Source organism: Calypte anna, chromosome 11 (assembly GCF_003957555.1).
Source record: "Calypte anna isolate BGI_N300 chromosome 11, bCalAnn1_v1.p, whole genome shotgun sequence".
NCBI classification, from domain to species: Eukaryota; Metazoa; Chordata; class Aves; order Apodiformes; family Trochilidae; genus Calypte; species Calypte anna.
In genome coordinates this window covers 16,960,680-16,974,068 of record NC_044257.1, presented here as the reverse complement: position 1 = coordinate 16,974,068, position 13,389 = coordinate 16,960,680, and the positions used below count along the sequence as shown (strand labels likewise).

The 13,389-nt window shown below is 47.3% G+C and overlaps 1 protein-coding gene across 2 annotated transcripts in view; it reads right to left on the bottom strand.

Annotated features, from left to right (window-relative positions):
* The window catches only part of CRISPLD2 (cysteine rich secretory protein LCCL domain containing 2), a 33,022-nt gene extending 25,479 nt beyond the window's left edge, over positions 1-7,543 (bottom strand). Inside the window, exons 1-2 of one of the 2 annotated variants that reach the window (XM_008491658.2) lie at positions 7,387-7,543; positions 2,955-3,290 (exon numbers count right to left, since the gene is read on the bottom strand). In XM_008491658.2, coding sequence (XP_008489880.2) covers positions 2,955-3,197 — 243 coding nt within the window. In that variant the 5' untranslated portion in view covers positions 3,198-3,290; positions 7,387-7,543. Of the gene's footprint in view, positions 1-2,954; positions 3,291-5,742; positions 6,023-7,386 lie in introns of those variants that run through there. The other variant, XM_030457925.1, reaches the window with a different exon arrangement.
* Between the last annotated feature and the right edge of the window lie 5,846 nt (positions 7,544-13,389).

The following is a 13,389-nucleotide window of genomic DNA, read 5'->3' as shown; positions in this document are numbered from 1 at the left end:
CCCAGCTATGCTTGGAAGCTTTTTTTTAAAGCCAATATTCAAAGCAGTATCGAGGAGGACTACTGAAGCCAGAGGAGCAGTGTGGGGCCATGCTCTGCTTCCTTCTCAAGGAGAGATTGGGAAGCCCTCAGGTCTGCAATGCCAAAAGATGGAGCACATGGAATTTCTCTCTTTACTCCTGCAAAGCTGAAATGGTCTTTCAAAGCACAGATAAAACACATGGCACATCTGTAAAGTGTAAAACCTGTAAAACACTGTACTGCAATTTGTAGCTTCAGCTTTGGTAAGAATACACCCCACAAGGAGTCTACTCACTCAGCTTAACTGGTCTGTAAACCCAACCCTAGACACCTAAATTGCAGTGATTTGGTTTTTCTCCCCTTTTTTCCCCCACCTTTGCTGTCATGGCACAAAAGTGCAGGTCTGACATGTACTGGCAGAATCTTGGATATAATTTGCTAACCCAAGCAGAAATCCTACCCCATCCCGACAGGGCAAATCACCCCCCCTCAATTTAGAGGAAGGATGGATACCTTATACATGAAAACAAACTATTTTCCTCCCAGCAATCTGTACTGAGAACAATTTCATTTTATCCAGCTGTCTTTGAGGCAAGAGCAAAGATTCCTGCCTTTCATCACTGCCGAATGCCATCTGACTAAGCCATCTGTAAAGGTCAAGATGTCTTAGGAACTATTACGTCCTTTTCACTTTGGGTTCATTAAAAAAAAGAGTTTGTTTGGCTCTTGGCACCTCTCCCCTGCCATGGCTGCTGTTTTAAAGCCCAAACACACCGTGGAAGTGTTGATTAGAAAGTTGTAATAAAGTTAAGATAATTCTGCAGGGAAGATGCAGCAAGATGCACACTGCTCCCTCATTTTCCATTAATGCTGAGTAGCTGTTCTAGCTCACACTTAACTGTACAAACCCACCAGAAAAAACCTGTTTCTCTTCATTTCTTCACTTCACTTTACCTGTATCCCATATACCTATATATTTATATATCACTCTTTTGATTTCCAGCTAAGCCATGGGACACGCTGAGTTATTGCTTTCTTATTAACAGCCTCCACTGACCAAAGTTCACCCTGGAGTAGAGAAATCCATCCCTCTCCTGGAATATATTAGCTCCCCTTGCACTGCAGAGCACTTGAATGAGCCAGAGATGGAGCTGGGAGAAAAGATTTTCACAAGGCAGCGCTTGGATGTGGATGGAGAAGACCAAGTTGTGCCCACTTGTCCACCAATCAGTGAAAAGAGAAATGTTTATCTACAGTACCATACACAGACTGTCCCCTTTAACAAGTCCAACTGAGAAATGTCCTCTGCAGAACAAAGGATGAAAGTGAAATTCACCTCCAGAGTGTAGGCAGCATTTCCAAGTCACGTTGGGTAAACAGCAATACATGAAAGGCTGCTTATAGCCTTTCCAAGCAGCACCATCTTATACTCAGCTTCTTTCTTCACAGCATACAAGACCCTTTCATTTGCCCTCAATCACCCAGAAAAAAACCCACTAGAAAAGCACACAGAGCAAAGGCAAACAGAAAAGTGCAACCAGGCTGGAAGCGTCCCCAGCAGGCGGCCAGCGGAGCATCCGCAGCACCAACCCTCTCAGATCCTCCAAGCCAACCAAAACACACTTGGGCTTTCTCATGCTTTGTGTTTACTTTCTGGAAACCAATCAAGTCACCTCTTCTCTGGCAGGACCTCCCCAGCAGGATAATGTGGGAGCTTAGAAAAGAAATACAAAGCACCAGTTCTTCAAAAGGCACCAGAGTCCTGACCAACTGAAGATGCGGTGGCAATCTAAGGAGGACCAGCTGATGGACACATGTCCTTCCTCACTGTCCTCCCATTCCCTCTTTCCCTTTTCCCCACAGCCACAAAAGGCAGGATTTTCCATTTGCAGCACTCATTCCAGCCCAGCTGGCAAACCAATTTCTGTTACATCTAGTGTGCTATTTCTTTTACCCTTTTAAACACGGTCTTAACAAATCATTAATCATTTAATCTGTCAGCAGGAGAGCACAGTTGAAGTCAGGCTAGTTTCAGTCATAATTATATTTGCACATTGGGAAAAGGCACCAAAATAATAATAATAATAATAATAAAATATTATTTACCTACATCACTTTCTGGCCCTGCAATATTTTGGTGGCATGTCAAAAATAGCTCTGAGTAGGGGCTCTGGCATCAGGTGAAGAAAAACTATTCATCTGAATTGTTGATGGCAAAGGCAAATTTCATACTCAGGCTTTAAGATTCTCCCTCTGAAGTGGGAGAATACATTGACCAAACTTTTATTTTGGTTTCTTGAATGACAAAAAGCCAACAGCTCTGACCCCCATCTGCCCACAAACACCTGGAGTTTTTTCCAGCTAATTCCAGGGTCTGAAGTTCTTTGCAGATGGAGCCACCTTCCTCAAGTCTTGGTTCTCTCAGGTGCTGAGCAGATTCTCAGCAGCATCATGGATGTTTGGCTTACCTAGAGCATCTCTGTTGGTCAGTGTATGACAAAAGGGCAGAAGCAACCATCAGAGGTTTCCCTGAGCAGCCTGTGCCATCCCAAAGCACCAGTCACAACCATCTGAAAGCTTAACATGGGTTAAACACTAGGGAAAATTTGATGCTTTTATGACATTAAGGTAATGGAAGAACCTGCTGGGGCAGGCTATGGAATTGCCATCACTAGAGATGCATTCAGGGCTGGGCCAGACACAAGTTTATGAATAATGGAACCAGGTCTGAAACTATGCAGCAGATGGACTTGATGACCCATTAGAGGCCCTTTCCAACCCAAACAGTCCAATGATCTCAAGCATCATTCAGTCCAGAATGAAAAGGCCCCAGGAAAACTGAATTTGGTACACCTCTTGCACTGGGAGGAAAAGCAGAACAAATTAAAAATAAAAATAAAAAAAATAAAGTTAGGGATTAGGAGGTGGACTCACCATGTATTCCATATTAGAGGCCACTGGGTACACTTGACCTCTCAGTTTATTGTGGAGCATCAGTATCTCCTGTCTGTCTGAGAACAGGATGGCTCTCTTGGATCTGGAGTGAGCTTCCCCATCCTGATATTTACTCAAAATGCTCTCCAGGTGACTCGAGTTGGGCAAGACAAAGCATTCAGCTGCCTTTGGCAGGAGCAGTACACATCCAAGAGAAAGGAGCCAGGGCAGGGCAGGACTCATGGCTCCTCTACAGCCAGAAGAAGTGGAGGTGGAGGTGAAGATGAAGGCTGAGCTCCTTGTAGGGACTCCTGGGGCTCAGAGCAGGTCTGAATTCTGAGGAGAAACAGGCAATCAGAGCAGTGCTAGAGAAGCCCTCAGTGCTTACCCCTCCCAAACCCACTCTTGGTGCTTGAGAGCGCTGCCCACAGTACAAGAAATTATCATTCACCCCGAGGTGAGGAAGAGCTGGACACCAGCAGGAGTGATGGGAACCCAGTTCATCACACCAGGAGGCAACACCTGGGCATGGTAGCACCAACAACACCAAGGGTTGGTGTCACCAGGTGTCACCCAGCAATGCCCAGCAGCTCCCAGTAACCTTCACAGCTGCAAAGGGAAGACACTGGAAGCAAAAGAGCAGCTGGGAAAGAGGAGAACGGATACGAATAAAAAAAAAAAGGGAAAGTCAGATTCCCAGCAAGGCAGCTTGGAGAGGTCAGCCACCAGCAAGGGCTATTTTGGAGAGGGCCCTCTCTGCCAACAGGCTCCAGCAGTGCAGCTGCCAGACCCTGTGCCAGAGGCTGTTTGTGCAAAATGCCACCATAACAGGGACCGACCCAGATCCCTGCTGCCCAGTAACCCCCCAGGGGGTTCTCAGAGGGTGGGAGGGTGGCCAGAAATATGAATTATGGCAGCTGAGATGAGCCTCTTCTGGCCAGAAGATTAGGTGTTCCCATGCACTCTCAGAACCTGTCAGCACCCAGGGCCCAGGAAGATGTTCTCAGTTTGGTCCTTGCCAAGTTTGGAACGGTTTTATTTAACCCCCCCATCCTCTCTCTTGTTCTGTGGTGCTCCTTTTCAACCTGAAATTTCCAAACTCTTCCTCCCTTCATCTCACTCCCATGCCTTGCAACTCAGCTTCTCCATCAAATGAGCTTTGTGCATCTTGGCTGCTTTTATTTAGATCATGAGCAATTCCTGGGAAGGAAAGAGGTGTTGTCATGTGGCTCTGCAGCATCTTGTGCTCTTTAAGTGGGACCTAAGACCCACCAGAGCAGAACCAATCCATCAGGGGCAAGAACCATCTGGTGCAGAAGGTGCAAGTGCAGTATCTCTCTCCTTAGGGCTAAATTTTGGAAGAAATCTTCCCCACCCCCATTTCCAACACACGAGGTGAGGATCTGGTTTGGAGAGCACTGCTAGAAGATGTGCTGAAAGAATTCCTACACAGCATCAGGAATTATTCAAGACATTTCAGCACCGGGACACAGGATTTGGACACAGGGAAACTGGATGAGTTGGACATGGTCCAAGGCAGTGCCTTCCAGCTCCCAGCTGGAAAAGCTGCAGCTGAGCATGAAGTCCCAAACCCATCAGCATCAGGAAGGCAGTGGCTCAGCTTTGCACAGGTGAACACTGTCCAACCCCCCCCCAAAAAAATTAAAAACAAAAAAAGCAAACAAACAAAAAACTCACCACCCTCTGAGGCCATAGAGAACCCCTGAAAACTTGCTGGCTGTCTCCACACAATAAACAAATTCCCTCCCTGAGGCTTCTTGTGCTGTATTAGGGTGGATGAAAACCAGCTGCCCTCTGCCTCTCTCCAGGCAGAGCACTGAAGCCTCTGCTGAACAATGCAGGACTGGAATTTGCTCACTTTAGCTAATGGCTTCTCATTATATAGGTCAGACATTAGGAGGAAATTCTGGCTCAGGCTGCCCAGAGAAGCTGCCCCATCCCTGGCAGTGTCCAAGTCCAGGTTGGATGGGGCTTGGAGCAGCCTGGGCTGGTGGGAGGTGTCCCTGCCCATGGAAGGGGGGTTGGGACTGGGTGAGCTTTAAGGTCTCTTCCAACCCCAACTATTTTATGACTCTGATTTCCTGCTCTGCAGAGCAAATCACACACACACACACCTTGTCCTCAGCTCCAGGCACACCTGAGAGACAGCAGACTTAAACCTCATCCTCTTCTCAGCTTTGTTGGCATTTCCTACACCCCCCAACCCCAACCTTCTAACCCAGCTCCAGAGAGGAGTAGGGGGAGGCAAAACAAAGCTGTTGCTTCTGTAGACTGTCTGACCCAAATTCAGGGGAACAATTCCTACTTTGAGGCACTTTCTGAAGAGCTTAAAAATAGCTGCTCTGCCACGGCCGGGTACAATGCAGCCATTTAGCAGAAGCAATTTTAACTGCAGGCTGCCCTGTAGGTAGAGCAGGCAGGAACAGACAGCTCACATACACTGCAGGCAGACCCCAGCATTTGGCTGCCTGCCCCTTTGCTAAATAGGAGCCCATATCCACCACCCATTTGAGGCAAACACTGAACTTACAGAAAGGGCAGCTTGGAAAAAAAATTATATATATATATATATATATATAAATCAGCTGGTAACATCTGAAAGCCCAGAGGAGCTGCCCCACTCAGGGCTGCCCAGGGAAGCCAACGCATCTGGTTTCCCAACCCAGCCAAAACCTTGCAACAGATGGAGCATTCTTCCTGGGGAAGTTCTTTCCTGCATCATCCCATTTGTGAGCCCTGCTCTAAAATGAGGTCACTTGGGCATTACCATCCTCTTCACTCGGGTCCCTTCTTCTGCTTTGGCTCAAGGTGGGGAGCGCTGAGCATCCGCAGGAAAGTGATCAACGAGGTGATAGGGAGCAAAAAGCTCCCTGGTGAGGATAACTGACAGCAGCAGACAGATGCTCACATTTCAGCAAGCTCTCCTCAATTTCAGATGTCCAGCAATTTGCCTCTTTTAATATCCTCATGTCCAGGTGCAACAAAACCTTGGGACATGTGTTGAAGCTCAGCCAGCCCGAGAGCCCTGCAGAGCCGGAGTGGTGGCTCCGGGGCAACATCAGGAACTCCTCACTGGAGAAGATTGAGATCATCTTGCCTTTGAGTTGGGGGTTGAGAGTATTTGGAGGGAATTATCAGCTGACAGTCAGCTGAGGAAGTGTCCTCTGTTGTTTTCAAGGGGCCAAGAGGAGCACAGCCTCCCTTCCAGCACATCAGGCCCTTGATGCTGGTGCCAGGTAAACATCTGGGAGCCATCAGAAAGGAGTGAGTCAGCAGAACCCAACTCCTTCAGATGCTGGAGAGCCTGCCCAAACTGGGGACAAAAGGGAGGCCACCTTCTGGGGTCTGAAGAAGCTAAAAAGCAGCACCAGGCTTTGAAAAAGAATCTTTTTAGAAAGCTATTTCCCCAGCCAATGGATGGTGCCTGAGCTTCGCAGAAAGCAGAAGAGTTGGTAGCATTTGCAGGCTGGCAGGCAGCACTGCCCACTCTGCTTTGTTATATCCTCACTTCACCTTACTCCTCACAGCTATTGATCTTTAACTGCCCCACTGGTAAAGTGTGAGTAATGCTGCTCCTTGGTTACAGATGATATTTGTGCCCCAAAACATCCCGGGACCTGTGGAGTTATCCATGGAACAAGCTGACAAAGCAGCAAGAGGTAGCTGGGGAACCCAGCAGAGCATCTAAAACAGCAAAGCAGAGTTAGCCTGGCATCAGCTTTGAACCTTTGCAAAGAAATCCAGAATTAAAGCCACAGGATCCCCAAGGCAACAAACCCCAGGCCATTTATTAAACGCATTTTGAGGGTTGAAGAACTGTGCCCAAAAGGAAAGCAGGATCCTGAGTTCCCTGACACCATGTGGAACATTCTCTGCACCAAACATCCCATAGATTCAGCATCTTTAAGGCCACAGGGAAAAACATCTGGATCTTCCATTCCAATCCACTCCCACAGAGCTGAAGTTTCTACGCAAAAGCACACGGAAAACCCTCTGGAATCAGACACAACATGTGGAGACACTGGAATTCTTTTTAGACAGGACTTCTGAGCAAAGAAGCAGAAAAATGGAGCAGCTTAGGTGTGCCCATGGGTAGTCAGTTATCCAGAACTGCTCCAGCATCCCTTGGACATTTTCAATTTGTGTAGAAATCCACTCCTGGATTTGCAAACTCCTCCCATTCATTCAAGATTCATCATTATTAAGCTTGCATTAAACTCTGCAAAGCACAAATATAATGGAAGCTCCAGCTATATTAGGTTATTTTATACCACGCAGACAACTTTTTGGAGAAGTTACTGAACTTGTGCCTTCTTATTAGAGACATTTCTGGCACAAACACACACACAAACTCACTCACCCCCCCTCCTCAAATCCCATTGCAGTAGCAGAGACCAAAGCTTCCACTTACCTCGCCGAGTATTTCCAAGTCCCCAGGAAAAAAGCAGCTCCTCCAAGCCTGTGCGTGGAAAATAAATTATAGATCTGAAATATTCAAACTAGGAGGAGGGGAAGGAAAGGAAAAAAAAAAAAAAAAAAAAAAAAAAAAGGATGAAATCAGCCTTAGGTGGTGGGAGGAATGCAAGGGCTCGGCTCAGCAGCTCCTACCAACTGCAGTCTCACAGAGCTCCCCAGTGGTATTTATGCTCTCCAGGCAAAGAGGACAACCCTGGATCATCCTGTTTGGCAACAGGCCTGTGGTAATAAGAATAAAAAAAATAATTAAATAAATACATAAAAAAAAAAAAAAAATCAACTGAAAACCAAGCCAAAAAGAGGGAGGAACCAAGAGAAGGAGGCAGGAGCAAGGAGCAGAGGAGTGTGGTTGGAGATAACCATTGGGGCTCAGCAAGTGAGGACCATCCTCCCACAGGCTGTAACACAACACCCGGGAGGAAAAGGGGGAGAGGAGGAGGGAGGGCAGCCAGAGGAAGATAAAAAAGGGTTTATTGCTGCCCTGGCTCTGTGCTGAGCTCCCAACCCAGTGGGTTGGCAAGGGGGTACCACGACGCCTTGGTGAGGGGCTCCGGTGAGGAGGGAGGGGGATTTCAAAGGAAGGGGATTTCAAAGGAAGGGGATTTCGAGACAGGGAGTTTTCTGTGAAGACTCAAGCCAGCTGTCTCCTCTCAGCCAACTCTCTGCTCCCCACAGAAATATCCCACAGTGGGTCCTGGTCCTGAGAGCCCCGCTGGGTCCCACAGCAAAGCAGGGTCCCCAGCGCTGGCAGAGGGGCTGAACTGGGCTGCAGCCCCCAGGGACAGACACCCCATAGAACCCCCTTTATTTTTAATTTTTTTTTTTAATCATTTTTATTCCAGATCTGGGGATTTGCATGGAAATGGGAGATTTCTGCCTCTCAGCACTTTGCTGCCAGGAGTTCAGCCCGGCTCCTCCTCCGGCGTGACTTCAGGAGTCACAGAGAACGAGGAAAAGAGAAAAAAAAATGGAGAAGGGCAAGGCTCACCTCTGCTGCTGAGATGCCCAAAAAGCCCCAGCTCTGCTTACACATCCAGCTCCGTGCCTGCAGTTCCACACACACTGCTTTACTCACTGCAAAAGGAAATGGTTGTGCAAAAGACAAGTTGAAAGTAACTTCTTGGTTTTGTTGGTTTTTTTTTTTTTCTTTTCAAGTAAACAGGAAAAAATAAATGGCTACAGTGAGTAACAACATGAGTGTACTCCAGCACTTCTGCTGCAGCAGCTGCCAGCCTGAAGTGGGATGCTGGAGGGACCGTCAGCATCCATCCCTTGGGGATGGTCCTCGCATCACCATCCATCCCTTGGGGATGGTCCTGGCATCACCATCCATTCCTTGGGGATGGTCCTGGCACACGATCTATCCCTTACAGATGGTTCTGGCATCACCATCCATCCCTTGGGGATGGTCCCGGCATCACCATCCACTCTTTGGTGATGGTCCTGGCACCACCATCCACTCTTTGGAGATGGTCCTGGCATCACCATCCATCCCTTAGGGATGGTCCTGGCATCACCATCCATCCCTTAGGGATGGTCCTGGCATCACCATACATCCCGTAGAGATGGTCCTGGCATCACCATCCACCCCCTGGGGATGGTCCTGGCATCACCATCTATCCCTTGGGGATGGTCCTGGAACACCATCTATCCCTTAGGGATGGTCCTGGCATCACCATCCATTCCTTGGGGATGGTCCTGGAACACCATCCATCCCTTAGGGATGGTCCTGGAACACCATCCATCCCTTAGGGATGGTCCTGGCATCACCATCCATCCCTTAGGGATCCCACCCCTCAGCACATCTGCTGGCACATACCTGGGGTGACCCAGTGTCCCTCAGAGAGGCAGGTGAGCACCCACCTTTGGTATATCCAACTGAAGTGCCAAGGATTTTTCCATATCCACTCTCTAGTCCCCTCTTAGAAGTTTGTATGGAAAAAAAGTCCTCTGTTCTTCTAAACAGTTAATATTAATCTCTTGAAGCAAAACACCAACCAATTTAATTGACTGTTTACAAGAAGGAAGCTTACAAGCTATTCTGCTGCTGAGGGGCTTGTTTAAACCCCAGCAGTGCTCAAGAGCAGAATGACTTTTACCAAACTTATCCAACAGCAAACCAGTAAAACCACCCCTCCAAAGTCAGCTCCAAGATGTCTCTGCTGATTTAATCTCTTACATCCTTTTTTCTGAGACTTTTTTTTTTAAAGAAGAAACACATCCTCATCACTTGGGGTGGATCTTCATCACTGTTTCTGGGCTGTGCACTTTAAGCCAAGTCATAGCTGGGATGTGGGGGAGCCAGTCCTCACCAGTCAGTCCCAGTCCTCACCAGTCAGTCCCAGTCCTGCAGCCAGGTAGGGCCACAACACCTTTTCTGGCTGCTTTTCCTGCCTGGCCACAGTCTCCCAGCTGTATTTACAAAGAGTTTCTATTTGTTCCATCCCTGTACATGTGAACCAACAACATATGGCCCATCCTGTGGACGTGGCACTTCTACTCTGGGAGCAAACGCTGCAATCTGGGCAGCTCCTTCCCAGGAGCAACTCAAAGACCACACAGGGCTGGGTTAACAGGAGGCTCTGCTCTCTAAAATCCCTGTAGCTTCCTCCTTATTTCCTTTCTCATCTGATCCATCCCAGATCACTGACTTTGCTGTATTTGCAGAAGGCTGGAAGATGCTGCAGCCCCCAGTTTCCCCATTTCACCCAATAATGAGGGGCAGCACTGGTGAGCCATCGTGCCACCCCAAAAACCCCACAGCTGCACAGCCCTGACTCATGGCCCTCAAAAGGTGCTTTTCACTCCAATTACCAGAAAATTCACTGAACTCATTTTAATTCCCATGTACCAAGGGATAAATTATTTCCAGATCTCAAAGAAATTCAGCATTTTGTAATCTCCACAAACATTCCTCTGGGAAATGAACCTCTCTGTGGGATGGTTTGGGCTGTCTGACTTCTCCATCAACCTGGCTGCTTTACAAAGAATTGATTTTTTTTTTAATTTTATAAATATATATATACACACACAGGTCATCCATGGTGCATGGCTGAGCTTGGGGATGAGCACAGCTTGGAAGGAGCCTTTTCATACCTCCCATTTTGTCTCAACTTGGCAGTTTCAGGTCACTCAATCTGACCAAAGCCAAAACAATCAAAATTGACTTTTAATCACTCAGGGTTATTACCCCCTTGATTATAACGTCTCCATTTCATGTGTGGTAAAAGCCACATAAAGCAGGCTGCATATATAAGTATATATTAGGAGAGAAGGCTTTTAAATGGAATAGCCAATGAATAAAAAGGAACACAGATTTCACTATTCCCTCCTAATTGAGCAGGCAGACAGCATGTCTTGATTTTCAGCTTCCAAATAATTCCCCTTTATTTCCTATTCAAATAAGCAGCTCAGTAATAAGAGCAGCAGGGGCAGAGGGGAAAAAGGGGCAGGAGCCTCAAAGCTGTGGGGCGAACTCTGGATTCTATCTGGTTTTGACTCCTGCTCCAGGATAAGGAGAGTGCACGGGGATTAATAGGGATGGAGCAAGCCCGGTGGCAATAGGAAACATGCAAGAACTTGGCTGGAATTGTGTGAAATGAAAGTGTCACAGAAAAGATGAGCAGCCCGGGAGCTACTTGCTGACAGCTGTGCTCCCAACTGGGCAAACAGCATCCTCAGTCTCTTTGTTTTACATTTTTCCCTCCTGTCTGGGCTTCATCTGTGCTGGATGGCAGGGTAGAGAGGTCCAAAAAACTCTTGTTGTGCCCACCCTCAGGTGAAGATGCTCCAGTACCTAGATACTGCAGCATGACACTGCCCTGGCATCACATGCTGGCTGCTCTAGCAAATGAATTATTGCCAGGAAGCTGAACATGAGCCAGCAGTGTGCCCAGGTGGCCAAGAAGGCCAATGGCATCCTGGCCTGGCTCAGGAACAGCGTGGCCAGCAGGTCCAGGGAAGGGATTCTGCCCCTGTGCTCAGCCCTGGGGAGGCCACAGCTTGAGTCCTGTGTCCAGTTCTGGGCCCCTCAGCTCAGGAAGGAGATTGAGGTGCTGGAGCAGGTCCAAAGGAGACAACTGGGCTGGTGAAGGGACTTCAGCACATATCCTATGAAGTGAGGCTGAGGGAGCTGGGGGTGTTGAGGCTGGAGATGAGGATGGCTCAGGGGAGACCTCATCACTCTCTCCAACTCCCTGAAAGGAGGTTGGAGCCAGGGGGGGGTTGGGCTCTTTTCCCAGGCAACTCTCAGCAAGACAAGAGGGCAGGGTCTCAAGTTGTGCCAGGGGAGGTTTAGGTTGGAGATTAGAAAGAATTTCTTTCTGGAGAGGGTGATCAGGCATTGGAATGGGCTGCCCAGGGAAGTAGTGGATTCTCCGTGTCTGGAGATCTTTCCAAAGAGCCTGGATGTGGCACTGAGTGCCATGGGCTGGGAACCACGGGGGGAGTGGATCAAGGGTTGGACTCGATGATCTCTGAGCTCCCTTCCAACCCAGCCCATTCTATGATTCTATGAATTAAAGTGTCAGGATCCTGGCTCACTGGAGCTAAAGCCCAGCATTTATAAGATTTCATCCCAAATATAATTAATATTTGGCACTCTGAACCCCTACTTAGTCTCTCTCCTGTTTTGGGGCAGCCTGTGACCACCCAGGTTCAGTTGTGGCTTCTCTTCCAAAATAAAGAGCAGTTCCCCAGATGTTTCATCTGCTGTTAAATATGCAAGGAAACAGCTCCCCACAAAACTCCTCAAAGCCTCTGCACTGGTTTGTCAGTGCCCAGGTGAAAAATGAGAAGAGTAAAGGCAAGGAAATAAGCACCCAAGCAGCAAGGTCAGACCACAGCAAACTCAGCTGACCCCCTCTCACCTTTTTGGGCAGCTCACCACATTTCCTGGCTACCTCTGGAGATGTTGAAACATAATTTTTGAAATAAAAGGAACCAGTACAGACCTGCAGACTGAAAACAGTTCAGAAATATTAACCCACCACTCATCTTCAGAGATTTCACCCTGGAAGAGAGAAGATGAATCAACCCCAGCTATTACGTCTGCTTTATTTGCTAAGAGAAATTCTTTTCCAAACTATTCATTAGGGATAAACCTCACAGTGTCAGGAATCCTCCAGCATCTTGAGAACATCCACTGCATGTCAAAAGCACTCTCTTCATTCCTATTCAAAACAAGAGAGATTTAGAGCAGATTTAGGAAGATGAAAACCCCTTCACTGACAACCCGGGAGTTCCCTGATGGCCGGGAAGGAATTTTGGCAGCAAATTTAGTGCTGGAACATCAGGAATCTGACGTGTGGCACCACTGCCCTCTGCTGCAACCCCCCTTGGGAGACATCTTCTGGGGAGGACATTGTAGAAAAGAGTAAATTAAAAAATAGTAATTTCTTCATTAAAAACCACACGACCTCTCCCCACCCTCAAATACCTTGTACTTCAGATAATCTTTCTCTTCCAGCCCATCAAACCATCCCTCAACATTGATCTGATTTATGGTGTAAGATTTTTTTTTTTTCCCCTAAGAGTCTCTGGCACATCCAAAGTTTTGAAAAGTTTAGGTCTAAATGTGTGTTTTTAAAAAGTATTTCTTAAAACCTGGTTTAAACATCAAGAAACGCCCATCAGATTTTATAAAGTAGGGGAAAGGGGGGTGGTGGGGTTGTTTATCTTGCTTTGTTTTCTTTCCTTTACATAATCACAAACAAACAAAAGGCTACAAAATCCTGGTTTTGCAACACTGGGAGGAGTTCAATACAGAAAATAAAAATTGTGGTTATGTGTTAACATCAGATTATTGCCACACACTTCTTGGTTTTTTTTTTTCTTTTTTGAGCAATACACTGCAGAAGGCGTATTTTAGCAACAAGTGTATTTGTAATATTCCTAGGGAGAAAAAAAAAAAATAAAAAAAGAATTAAGAGCATCTGAA